The 13,144-nt window shown below is 43.8% G+C and overlaps 1 protein-coding gene across 5 annotated transcripts in view; it reads left to right on the top strand.

Annotated features, from left to right (window-relative positions):
• The window catches only part of myt1la (myelin transcription factor 1-like, a), a 52,281-nt gene extending 39,404 nt beyond the window's left edge, over positions 1-12,877 (top strand). Inside the window, exons 15-24 of one of the 5 annotated variants that reach the window (XM_047328841.1) lie at positions 1,972-2,126; positions 2,214-2,282; positions 2,438-2,500; positions 2,602-2,685; positions 4,445-4,666; positions 4,765-4,838; positions 5,007-5,110; positions 5,764-5,907; positions 7,906-7,968; positions 9,333-12,877. In XM_047328841.1, coding sequence (XP_047184797.1) covers positions 1,972-2,126; positions 2,214-2,282; positions 2,438-2,500; positions 2,602-2,685; positions 4,445-4,666; positions 4,765-4,838; positions 5,007-5,110; positions 5,764-5,907; positions 7,906-7,968; positions 9,333-9,473 — 1,119 coding nt within the window. In that variant the 3' untranslated portion in view covers positions 9,474-12,877. Of the gene's footprint in view, positions 1-1,971; positions 2,127-2,213; positions 2,283-2,437; positions 2,501-2,601; positions 2,686-4,444; positions 4,667-4,746; positions 4,839-5,006; positions 5,111-5,763; positions 5,908-7,905; positions 7,969-9,332 lie in introns of all 5 variants that reach the window. The other 4 variants (XM_035618252.2, XM_047328843.1, XM_047328844.1 and 1 more) reach the window with 4 other exon arrangements.
• Positions 12,878-13,144: the final 267 nt, after the last annotated feature.

Here is a 13,144-nt window from a genome sequence, read left to right as displayed (position 1 = left end):
TGCTGCTGCTGCATCGTTTTTGCATCACTTTACATACACGAGAGCGGATTTTGAGAGTTTTGGAAAGGTCTAGTTTTTTTTCGATGGCGCTCTCTCTCTCACCCGGGAGCCTGCGAACAGAGACACGTGTTCAACAATGCAAACCTTAGAAATGATGAGGAAAAAGTCAAGAGACGCAGAGAGGAGGCGGTGTGACGCAGGAGCTCGCTGTATCCTCGAGGAAATACACGATGTCGGTTAAAGTGTCCGGAGCATGAACGCGTCTGAGCTCAGTGCTGCCCCCGTGTGCTCAGACGCAGCACTGCAGCCGCACTGACACGCGGCACTATGCTGATACACACAAGTTAAAAACACACAGCAGATCGCCTGAACGCCTCCCAGGCCGATGATCACGCCGAGCAATCCACGCAGCAAATTGCCACATTTGGAATTAGAGCGGTTTTAATCAGCAGAGTAATTGCGTCTGTTAATGAAGCGCGACATTGCGGCAGCAGCAGGAGGAGGAAGAGGAGGAGGAGGAGGAGGAGGAGGAGGAGGAAGAGGACAAGAGGAGGAGGAGGAGGAGGAGGAGGAGGAAGAGGAGGAGGAGGAGGAAGAGGACAAGAGGAGGAGGAGGAGGAGGAGGAGGAGGAAGAGGAGGAGGAGGAGGAAGAGGACAAGAGGAGGAGGAAGAGGACAAGAGGAGGAGGAGGAGGAGGAGGAGGAGAAGGAGAAGAGGAGGAGGAAGAGGACAAGAGGAGGAGGAGGAAGAGGAGGAGGAGGAGGAAGAGGACAAGAGGAGGAGGAGGAGGAAGAGGAGGAGGAGGAGGAAGAGGACAAGAGGAGGAGGAGGAGGAGGAGGAGGAGAAGGAGAAGAGGAGGAGGAAGAGGACAAGAGGAGGAGGAGGAAGAGGAGGAGGAGGAGGAAGAGGACAAGAGGAGGAGGAGGAGGAAGAGGAGGAGGAGGAGGAAGAGGACAAGAGGAGGAGGAGGAGGAGGAAGAGGAGGAAGAGGAGGAGGAGGAGGAGGAAGAGGAGGAGGAGGAAGAGGAGAAGAGGAGGAGGAGGAGAAAGAGGAGGAAGAGGAAGAGGAGGAGGAGGAAGAGGAGAAGAGGAGGAGGAGGAGAAAGAGGAGGAAGAGGAAGAGGAGGAGGAGGAGGGAGCTGCTCGCGGCCTCGGAGGCTGATGGGATTCCATTTATTTTTTTTTACTCCAGACAAGTCAGGAACGAGTTAGAACCCGATGGACTGGTTTCACTGGAAGGAAACTGATTTTACTGATGAGAACAAACTAATTCTCTTTAAATCTCCATCAATCGTCATCATCTGGCAACGATTCGACGTCCAGAGCATGTTTCTTGTCAAGCACATTGTTTAAAAGTACTTCAATATTTTAAAAAGATTTCATTTAAAATGAACAGTTATTAGTCATTTTTATAAGGTGACAGACCAACGACCACAAACATTCAAGTTCTGTCGTGAGAAATCTAATCGATTAGATGTTTGGTTCATAAATCGACTGTATTTCTCAAAACCACAAAGATGATTTTTTGTTTTGTCCACGACACCAAAGATATTCAGTTTACTGTCACAGAGGAGCAAAGAAACCAGAAAATATTAATATTTTAGAAGCTGAAATCAGAGAATTTTTCCCCCATAACAACTACTTGAACCGATTAATTGATTATCAAAATAGTTGGTGATTAATCTAGTCGATTACTAATTGATGAACTGTTGCAGCTCCTCTATTATCTGATCCCCAGAGGATAAACCTACAGACGTCTGCTCACATTTAATCATAAAAATAAATCGACTAGCAACACGCCCCCTCGCCCAAGAAAATTGAAGTCATAATTTCACCTGGAAACAAACTCCGTCCCACCTCCGAATGTTTGTGTGGTGAGAAAGTATATAAGACAAAGTGTATACAGAACATATATGAGTTCTGCAGCTCGTCTGTGTGAATGTGAATGTGTTTTCTTGACGCGCCGTAGTCGGTGTACTTCTCGTCCCTGCACCAGGGCGACGAGCTGGACCCCTTCCAGGAGCTGCTGGACGAGCAGCGCTACCCGGCCGAGGTCGCCATGCCCAGCCCCAAGCACCACAAGTACCCGCCCTGCAGCAAGGAGGGCAAGAAGGAGCTCATCACGTAAGACGCGGCCGGCGCCACGCGACGCCATTGACCCGCGGCGACTCTCTGTCAGTCAAATCACCGTTGGTGTCCTTGTGTCCGCAGGCTGTCGAGCTGCCAGCTGGCCGACAAGAACATCCGCGGGATGATGACGGCCAACTCACAAGAACTCAAGTAAGTTCTCAAACTCTTTGCTTTTTCTTGTTGTTGGGGTTTCTTTTGGAAGCAGGATCTAGTCAGTCCAGATGGAGACAAGACGCCGACAAAGACAAAACAGTTACGTAAGTAAAACTGTGGTAAAAAGTTACGTCCTCGGGTTTGTGTCGCAGGTGTCCGACCCCCGGGTGTGACGGATCCGGACACATCACTGGAAACTACGCCTCCCACAGGAGGTACAGGGGCACTACGCTTCAAAAGAGCTTACAACTTCCTGCGGTCACACATGAAGTAACGCAAAGACGTTTTTTATATTTTTGTGTTCCCCGTCCTGCAGTCTGTCGGGCTGTCCCCGCGCCAAGAAGAGCGGCATCAAGATCGTCCACAGCAAAGAGGACAAGGACGACCAGGAGCCAATCAAGTAAGGTTCCCGCGAGGCGTCTGGTCCCCGACCTTCGGACTTTTCAGTTTTGTCCGAACCAAAGTTTCCTGGGAACAAAGAAGGTGCTCTCGGTCCGGATCAAACTGAACCACGGTTCGATTCGTTAGCAGTGTGAAAACTGTTTTCATGGGGATGGTTCGGACCAATTACGGGAAGTTGAGGCGGCGAAACGCATAAAAAGGCCGAAATGTTATCGTTATTTTCTGAGAGGACGACTGAGAGCAGAAACATAAAAGTCTTCCCGCCGGATTGACAACGACGACCGACGCACTCTCGTCTACGAACCAATCAGAGTCGAGTATCAGGGAAACGCAGCGCCCACGTAGGTGACGACGACGACAGGACGTAGGTCTGTCACGTTTGTCTCACATTCACACCCACGGTCAATTTAAAAAGTGCTAACCACTACGCCACCGTGCCGCCTCGAATGTGAACGATGTAATAAAAAACACCAGCGTTGGTTCAGACTTTCAAGTGTGACAACGCCCTTAGAGGCGGAGCCTGGAGGAGTCGGGAGGGTCCTGAATGATGATTCTTCAAACTACTAAATCACACTATGAATTTGACTATTTAAATCCACTTATTTTAAATTTGTGTATTTTCAATTATCCTGTTTAGGGATTTGATTCAGTCATTTGGGAGAAAGAAAAACCAAATATAAACGTATGAATTAAACTATTATTTTCTTCAGTAATCATTTTCAGTTTGAGTCTTTTGAAACTCACAGGTTGTGTGAACCTAAACTGACGTCTTCAAATTCCAGAAGGATTTTCTAAAGATTTTCAGTTCACAATCATCTGAAACAGACAATAGCAACAGATGTTCCCGTTCGAGAAGCTGGAGCCAGATACCGATTCACACCTTTGTCTGGTAAAATGACTCTTCACAATTGCTGTGAATTAATTCCCCGGGTCGACTAACAACCGAGAGTTTCACTTCAAGTTTTTTAAAAGGGGGAAGACGTGCTGTTTGACATGATGCTGACAGATTCATCCGTCTGCTCTCTTTTTAAAATGCTGCCCGTGCGCGCTGACCTTTTCTAACTTAAGGAAAAGACTGTTTTTGGAGAGGAGTCACGGTCGGCCCTTCACCTCACCCCGCGCTCCCCGCGGGCCGAGAGCCCGCAAAGGTTAGAGCCAAGTGAGCGTTTGACATTTCCGTTAAAGCGGGGGCCGTCATGTTAAGCCAATACGACCTTGTGAATAATCTAAAGTTCAGCCGGTGCCGGTCTGTCCCCACCCACCTCCGCTCCGCCGCCATCATTAACAATGGAATCATAATTAAGCTCAACCTGAGCGGCGCCGTGGACGCCAGGCTCATTCTAATCAGCCCACATGTCCCGGCGGAGGGCGATTTGGGATTCAGGCGGCGGCAGAGTGTCTGGACGAGAGCTTGTCCCGCTCATCGTTACACCTGGAATCAGTTCTTTCCAATGACTGCAGAGCTAAAACACACCAAATACAGGCGCCGCCATCTGGTGCTGGTGACATCATTTGGACACAATCCTCCCGACCATACGCGAGGCGTCAGCTGTCAATCACGATGGTTCACCACATTTTTATAGAATCAAATAAATAATGACGTCAACTTTGATTTTTTGGTTTGGTTAGTTTGGATTTGGCGATCCAGATGTTTTGGCGAGCCGCCATGTCGTCCATCTTTATTCACATCGAGCCCTTGTTTTTGAAATCATCCCGACGAGTCTGAGACGACGGCGCGTGTTCGTTCCGCCCCTCAGGTGTCCGGTCCCGGGCTGCGACGGGCAGGGTCACGTGACGGGGAAGTACGCCTCCCACCGCAGCGCGTCGGGCTGCCCCCTGGCGGCGAAGAGGCAGAAGGACAGCTACGTCAACGGCTCGCAGTTCGTCTGGAAATCCGGCAAGACGGACGGAATGAGCTGCCCGACCCCGGGCTGCGACGGCTCGGGACACGTCAGCGGGAGCTTCCTGACGCATCGGAGGTGAGCTTCCGACTCGCTGCCGATAGATCGTCCATCACGGGCGACATTTCATCAATGTGTGTGTGTTTGTTTTACGCCAGCCTCTCTGGTTGTCCCAGAGCCACCTCGGCCATGAAGAAGGCCAGGATGAGCGGCGTGGAGATGCTGACAATCAAGCAGCGAGCGAGCAAAGGTCAGAGCTACAAAAACATCTCATTTCCATTCAAACTAATTGGGAAAAACTACCGGAAAACACTAATTTACACTACAAAAACTACAAAAAGCAGAATTAAGTAAAACAAAGTATTTTGGCTCGCAAGGAAAAATCATTTGCGTGAAAACGTGTCGCTCTTTGTTTCAGGCATCGAAAACGATGAAGAAATCAAACAGCTGGATGAAGAAATCAAAGATTTGAACGAGTCCAACAATCAAGTGGAGTCCGACATGATCAAACTGAGGACACAAGTAAGATGGAGTCTTGTGGTTGTACGTATTGACGTGATCGTATATTATTTCCCGGTAGAAAAGGTTTTCATGCAGTAGATTTTAAAAGATCTGAAGATCTTGAAAGTCAGGGAGAGAAAACAGCTTCAACATTGAAGTTACAACGTTGTCCAGTTTATTATTTCCAGATGATGACGCGTCTCCACTTCCTGCTACAAAAACAAAGCCAAAAATATCTTGGATATTGGCGCCGCTATTTTGCGCTTTCGTCGTAATTTGGAATCGACCAATCAGGAATCAGTGTCAGCTGTCAATCATGACGTCTCCGCCTGTTTTTATCTCATCAAATAACCAAACTGATCAGGAACATGAACACAGACTACTAAGGTCTACTTTGATTTCTTTTTGTTTGGTCCACGTCCCATCTGCTTACATGGAGGGGGGCGGGGCTTATGACCTATACTGCAGCCAGCCACCAGGGGGCAATTCAGAGGTTTTGGCTCCACTTTTGGGAGCCGTCATGTCGTCCACCACCTTACATGCACTCACTGGTGCAGCTAGCTGTTTAGCATGCTAACTTCAGCAGACGCATGTATTCAAATCACGAGGACATTAACGTTCTCCAGTCGCCGGGGGGGGGAAACAAATGTTCACCTGACCTCACTGTCCGGCAGATCACCACCATGGAGACCAACCTGAAGTCCATCGAGGAGGAGAACAAGGTGATCGAGCAGCAGAACGACTCGCTGCTGCACGAGCTGGCCAACCTCAGCCAGTCGCTCATCAACAGCTTAGCCAACATCCAGCTGCCGCACATGGTAAGAGAAGGAACCCACGGCAGCTTTAACGGACCACAACCGCAGGCTAATTTTCCTAGGCTTCAATTAAGAAAACCTTTTACAGTGTTGGACAAGACCATCTCAGTCAAGCTAGCTCAAAATGTGCACTTCAAACTGGCAACTAAACTGACCGATCCAAAATGAAGTTGTATATGTATGTAAATGAAGAGTTTTATGTTAAATTAAATGTCGGAACGGTGCGATTGTTCTTTGGTAGGTAACTGTTCTATAACACTCCTTCAAAATAAGAGATCAGCGATCATTCTTGTAAATCAGTAGCTGTTTGTTTGCGCTTTTTCATTTTGCCCTGATTAACGTCTGCCAGGTAGCAGCTTCCTTCTTCCACGAAACCTCTAATCAACACGCTGGTTTGTGTTGGTTTTACTTTCTTTGACCTGAGCTCTTGAAACATATTATTTAATAAATAAAGTAGTGACAATTGAAATATGCAAAAACGTTCTCCCAATTAGATTTAGAGTTTTCGAACTTATTTCAAACAATTGAAAATATTTGTTGAGTTTTCGTCAATTTCTAGTAAAGAATATTTTTTAAATTCAATTTTTTTTTAACGTAAAAAACAAAACAAGTGAAAAAACTGCCAGTGAAGTGAAATCAATCTACGAATTCAGATCCTCTTTTTTTCTGGTCTGGTATAAGGATTATTGGTGCATCTTGAACCAAGACAGTCTATTGGTTTGCAGATGCATTAATAAGAAAATATATATGTTTATGACTCCAAAATATATATGTTTGCAGCATAATAAGCTTGAAATGTTTTTCCCTCTGTTTTGTTCAATTTCAGTCATCAAACTATCTGGTGCTCTGTCGGATGTTTGTCTGTTTTCATATTCAACGTGATGAATCTTGTTTCTCTGTTACACGGAAATGTGTTTTTTGTGGGACAGTAAACATTTTGAAATCCGGCGAGGTGTTAAAGTCGTCTCCAGCCTTTCTTTCTGTAGGTTCTTTTCTTCATCTGCTTCTTTCTGTTCGTACCACCTCCTCTCTTTTTTTCCCAGCAGTCCATGCTGTGCTTCTCCTGCGCTTTCCAACGCCTCACAGAGTTTCACGTCGTAGAGAAACAGCCTCGTCCGTCGCCTCAGTTTTTCTCGTGGGCGACATCATGTTCTCTCGGTGTAGAAAGAAGACTAAGGGCTAATTGGATAATGTCCCTTTATTAAAGCAGAATGAACCCGAGTAGCTTGATAAGTGGACTCTCTGCTTCCTGCCGCCTCATATTACACTGTAAAAAAAAATGTCCGTCTTAAGAAGGAATTTGATCTGCATCCCTCCAGAAACTTTCACTTTCAATAATTTTACATTTTTTAAGAAAATAGAATTTTCCTCAAATTGTTCGATTTGTATCAGGAATAATGGAAATGTACTTGTATTTTTTTTTCCAGAAAGATTTTAACCTCTAGGACTTCCTTCTCTGTAGAGCCCGAATGATAAGGATTTTTATAAAAAGGCTTTATGAATAACTATAAATACAAAGAAAACACAAATAGAACTTAAATTAAGGAACATAAACATAGTTTTTCATTGTAAACATAAATGTAAATAATTTAGTCAAATAAAGGTTTTCATATCTGCAAAAATATTCACAGATCCCGAACTGTCTGCCAAAGATTTATGTTGGGCGATAAATCGGTCGGGCTCTAATTTTCGGATCCAAATCAGTATTCATGTGAGTTTTTTTTAATGTAACTGTAAACAATGTTACATGTGAAGTAGGAAAAATGACAGCAGATGTCACATTACTCCTCTGTTATTCTTTACGGCATCTCGTTTTTAGACATTATAACAAATATGTTTTTTTTGGGGGGGGGGGGGGGTTGTTTTATAAAAAAAGTTCAACCAGAGCCGGAGGTGAAACCACTTGTTAACCCAGACGTTGTGTGTTTTTTCTGGGTGTAGTTAATGAAGCCTTGTGATTCCAGCGGGCTAATAGACTTCTCTGTACGTCCTCTCCTGTAGAGACCGCTGCCACAGAAAGAGAACACAGTAAAGCATAACTGCTGTTTACAGATGCCTCCCAGAGTAAGAGATCCATTTATCCTTTATCCAATTATCCTTCTCTTCTGCACTGTCACCCCCCCTCCCCCCTCCCCTCCTATAGTGTCCACACATCACAACTGTCACTTTATACAACAATAATATAATAATAATAATAATAATAATAATCTTTCTTTTCAGAAACATGATTAATTACTAATAATTTACGAGAAATTATGAAAAGACAATTAAGAGTCGATTCAGATCCTCAAACCTGAAGACGGAGCTGCTCTGGAATCAGAAAAACAAAATTGACTTGTTGGGTTAAATGGCAGCCCAACGACTAAAATATAAGAGACTTAAAGTTAACAGAGTCGAAAACCTAAGTGGTAAAAAAAATAGTCATAATATAATAATATATATTTACAATAAACAAAAGCAAAAATAAGAATGTCATACACACGAGAATAACATGAGGACAATGTCAAAACAAACTAACAGAAAAAGCATATTGCTACTCAGATAAGTAACGTAATAAAAAGGAGTATTATTCAAATTCAGATAACAAAGCAAATATTCAGACGTGTTGTCATGAAATGAGAGCAGAGAGAAATAATGGTCTGAGGCCGAACTGAGGAGGGCATGAAATTGAATGAAATTTCTTGATCCGCCTGTTTTTCGGGATCTGCTCAAAATTGTTCTTCTTGGGTCCTGCCCTCCTCCAAATGTTATGGAAATCGGCTCTTTAGCTTTTGTGTCATCCTGCTAAATAACATGCAAACAAACGCAGATGAAAATATAACCTCAGAAGTCAATATTACAGATACACGGAAAACAGAAGTGGGCCCGAAATCGAGCCTTGCGGAACGCCACATGCTTTAAAAACACTGCTGCTTGTTTGCTCCATCCACGGATGTTTGACCCAACCAGCGGGACTTTTTCTGAAGCCAAAATCGCTCCGACTCGGATGTAAACATTTGAACCACAGAAACTCGCAGTCGGCTCTGAAGTAGAACCATCACTTGTGTCTCCTGCATCTGCACATGAACATACCGTTAGTTTTCAACATCCTGATTTTGTCTCCACGTGTGAAACATTAACCCGCCATCCGCCCATCAGCTAACCATCCCCCTCCTGATTTCTGCATGGTTTGGAGTTTGCATTGCGTCGACCTGCGCAGGCTGAAGCGTATAGATTCTGAGAATGATATTAGAAGAGAAGTCCTTCAGCGAGTTTGTGTATCCGAGTCATGCTTTCCCGACGGTGTTCCCCTCCTCCCCTGCTGCCCGCCTGTCTCTTCCGAACCTTTCCCAGAAATGCCTTTCAGAAAATGTGCACCCATAATGCACCTCCTCTAATCCGTCTCATAGTCTCCTCATGGCTTTTCTCCCCCCTCCCCCCCTTCACAGGAGCCAATGAATGAACAGAACTTTGACACTTATGTGAGTACACTGACAGACATGTACACCCACCAGGACCAGTACCAGAGCCCGGAGAACAAGGCGCTGCTGGAGAACATCAAACAGGCGGTTCAGGGCATCCAGGTGTAACCCTGACGGAGGCGGAAATAACAAATGCAAAGCAAAAACAACAACAACAACAAAAAAAAAAGTCAAAAAAGAGGGGAATGGGTTGTTTTTTGCTGCTGTAATCTACCCCAGTTCTTTTATTTCTTCTACTGTTATGCTCTCAACTCCATGGGTATATATATTTTTTTGAATTATTGTTATTATTTTGATTGTCGTTGCCTTGCTTTGAAAAACAATTACCGACGTTTTAAAACGAACATTCACGTTTTGTACATTTTCATATGACCTAATATAATGTGATGTACTGTTTATAGCTGCTAATGTATGCACATTCGAGTGTATATGTACTTATTTATTTATTTATCGTAAGCTTGAATCATTTCTTATGTCCACGCGATTTACATACATCGAAAAACCGGGCGTCACGGGTTTAACGGGCGGAGGGTGAAAACAATCATTTTCGGGGGAAGAAAAGTCTGTTCTCGCGAGCTGCGGAGGCGGCGGTCGTTGTTACGGATGTAAAGTCATTGATTTTTTGTAACGTTTGAAAGTGGAACCGTATGCACACTAATATTACTGTAAATCTTTACGTGGGAGCTGACGAGGAGAACCGACGCTTGTAAGTAAGCAAAGAAGATTTCAAACATCATGACACGGAAACTCACTGGTGCAAAATCCCATCATCCCCCCTCCCGGAGTCGTTTGGTGTTTCTAGTCCTCTTCTGTCACTTTTCTTTGTTCACGCCAAGAGCGAAGGGAAAAAAACGAACGGCTACAGACAAAAAAAAAAACGTAGGAGACAATCTGCCATTCTGAATTTATTTGAGTCATCAACCTTGACTAGCTAATAGGACAACGTCTCAGCAATATTGGTACGATAATATGAAATCGTTTGTTTAGATATGGGATGCAATCTATATGAAGAAGAAAAAAATGTTTGGGTATATGCAATTTCTTATGAATAAAACTAGCAAAGAGCTGATAGATCTTTTTACTAACTATAAATGTATTGCGTTTTGTACAAACCTTTTACTACAATCACGTGGTAGCAATCTGACGCGGGTGAACGGACTCTGGTTCTGTCATGGTGGACTCTGCACAGGGACACCTTTGTTTCCATGTTCTGATGTTTTTACTGTTCGCTGAAGAGGAAAAAAACGTGGCAGGCGGAAAAAACAGAAATTTGTAGATATGATTTTTTCCCTCTCTTTCTAGAGGCCGACGGCTGCGCTGGACTTACAGGGTCAAACGTCCGTCCCATCCGTTACTGTATATTGTGCACATCCTGTAAAAAAAGAAGGAAAAGAACGTCCTTCCAATCATGCATCTTATTGTCTGAGCCGCAATGGGACATGAAGACAGACCACGCGATGACCAAGCAGTGCTTTTTATTTTAATTTGAATATTTTTTTGAAAACTTATCTTTGATTTTTTTTTTTTTATTGAAAAGACGAATGAAGACTCAGAGGCGTCAGTCGTGACGGCGCTCGTGTCCGGCCACTGATCGAGTCTTTGGTCTGAACTCGGCCTCCGGGATCACAGGCGCTGACGTGGTGCGAGTATGTTGTTTCTTTTCTCTGACCACCGTCGATCATGCATGCACTTTATTGGAGTACGTCAAAAGTATTATCCCGTGGTGAATGGAGCAAAAACTGTACAGCGAGTGTAGTGGGAAACCGTGACGTGGGCGAGACGTTGTGCTGGTGATTCCTGTTTGAAGGCGACGAGGAGCAAATGTCACCGGGTTGATTTGTGACTTAAAGGAAAACTCCCCCCTTTGGCCCCCGGAGCATTTTTAACGTCCACCTGCCCGATATGTTATCTAACTTCTACTAGATTACAAAAGTGGAAAATTTATCATTTTGTATTTTAAGTTATTTATTCATTTATTTTTCCCAAAAATAAATTTCAAGGCTTCGACAGAGTTCTGTAAAAGTCCAAGAACTCTGCTCCTCTGTCTGCGTAGACAGAGTTTGGTGACTGACAGTCACGGATACAACTGATACGTACTAGAGAACTGAAGTACAACTCCCAAGGTGCAGTTGGAGAGGGCGAACCCCATTACTGAGCCAGAAAATCATTTGACCCAACAAGCAGTGGAAATTAAATATTCACGCTTGGATTGTGGATCTGTTTTGTGTAGATTAGGCAACTCTGGCCCCGGCTGGCGTCATGACAACATCGGCCGAGGCTCATGGTTATTGAAGTATCCTATGGAAAGACGCACTAGTAGACAATGACAAGAAGAACCTCGCTGGCCCCGGTGATCATTTAGACTTTCATGCAGGAGAGACCTGCAGTTATCTTATGGAACATAACAACACACTTTTCCAAACTTTAATCAAGCGATTTACTTTAGGAATCCCAACTCTCCCTAAACCTTAGTTTAACTTGACCTTTATCTATAGAAATCAGAGCGCAGATTGTTGACTAACTAAATTTGTATCCTTATTAATGTGATTCAGGGTCTTTGCCAACTTGTCCAATATTGAGGTTGAAAAGGTCAAAGGACCTGGTGACTCACACAGTGACCCAAACTATTCCAAATATACCAAATATGTATTTTTATATTTTTGGTTGAATGTGTTTTAAAATGTGCTAAATGAAACGTGGAACGAGCAGATCCAGTAAACGTAACGTGAGACAGTGTGGAAACGTTGAAGACATTTAAGGGGGAAAAAAGAATAAAAGAACCAATCATCTATAACTTAAACCAAATCAAACGAGGAACTTTTCTCTAAAACCTGATTTTCAGTCGCCTGAAAAACCAAACTGACGAACCAACGAGGAGGAGTTTTCCTTCAATGTTTCTTCTTTGGACTTTTTTCTTTTCTTTTCTTTTTTACCGCAAAGCCTCATTCACTGACTTCACCTCTCCGTCCTGAGCTTTGTGTCTGCAGCTTCCTGCCGGTTAACTTTACTTGCATTAGATAAGACCGACGCCGCTCGTGTGGTTTTCGTTGGGTCAGTTGTTCGCACCGATAAACGAAGGGAACGGGAGTTAAAGCACAATTCTGCCACTTGAAGACAAGTCAATAGACTAGATATTGTAATATCAGATGTAAAAGCTAAACTCTAAACTATTTACATAGAGACTTTCAGCACTAACATGTAACATGCTAGAATGCAAAAATAAATCCATATGAAATATTTGTGAGAATCATCGGCGAGGGGGCGTTTTTATACAACGTTCATCTTCTTTTCCTTTCGCCCCCTTCGTCTCTGTCAGCCGCCAAAAAAACGCTCAACTGCAGTTTTTCTTACCACGAGGCATGAGTTCCGTTGATATTTCTGCTGTATGTTTAAGGGTCACGACGAGTTGCTACGTGATATTTTCATTTGACTTGTGAAGTTCGTACGGTTTTTAAATCATGCTGGTGTTGGCATCTCTTGCTCTGAAATAAATTCTTGTGTTGCAACACTGACCACCGACGTTTCCCGTTTTTTGAAAGCTGAACGATTAGGAGGCGAAGAATTGCCTCACCCAAAGTAGAACGAGGTAACTAAGTACAGCACGTGAGTTAAATTGTTTTTGTTACTTCTTAACTCTTTTATACTCAACACTGACAGACAGGATGTTGGTTGAAACACTTGCTCATTACACCTACCCTCCTTTTACATTATAATTTATTTTATTTTATATGCTGTTCTTAGGTCCCTCTGGATCTTATCAATCTTAATAAATTTATTAA

This window comes from Scophthalmus maximus, chromosome 18 (assembly GCF_022379125.1).
Source record: "Scophthalmus maximus strain ysfricsl-2021 chromosome 18, ASM2237912v1, whole genome shotgun sequence".
Lineage (NCBI taxonomy): Eukaryota > Metazoa > Chordata > Actinopteri > Pleuronectiformes > Scophthalmidae > Scophthalmus > Scophthalmus maximus.
The sequence above is the reverse complement of the archived record's forward strand: the minus strand, read 5'-3'. Positions and strand labels throughout refer to the sequence as shown.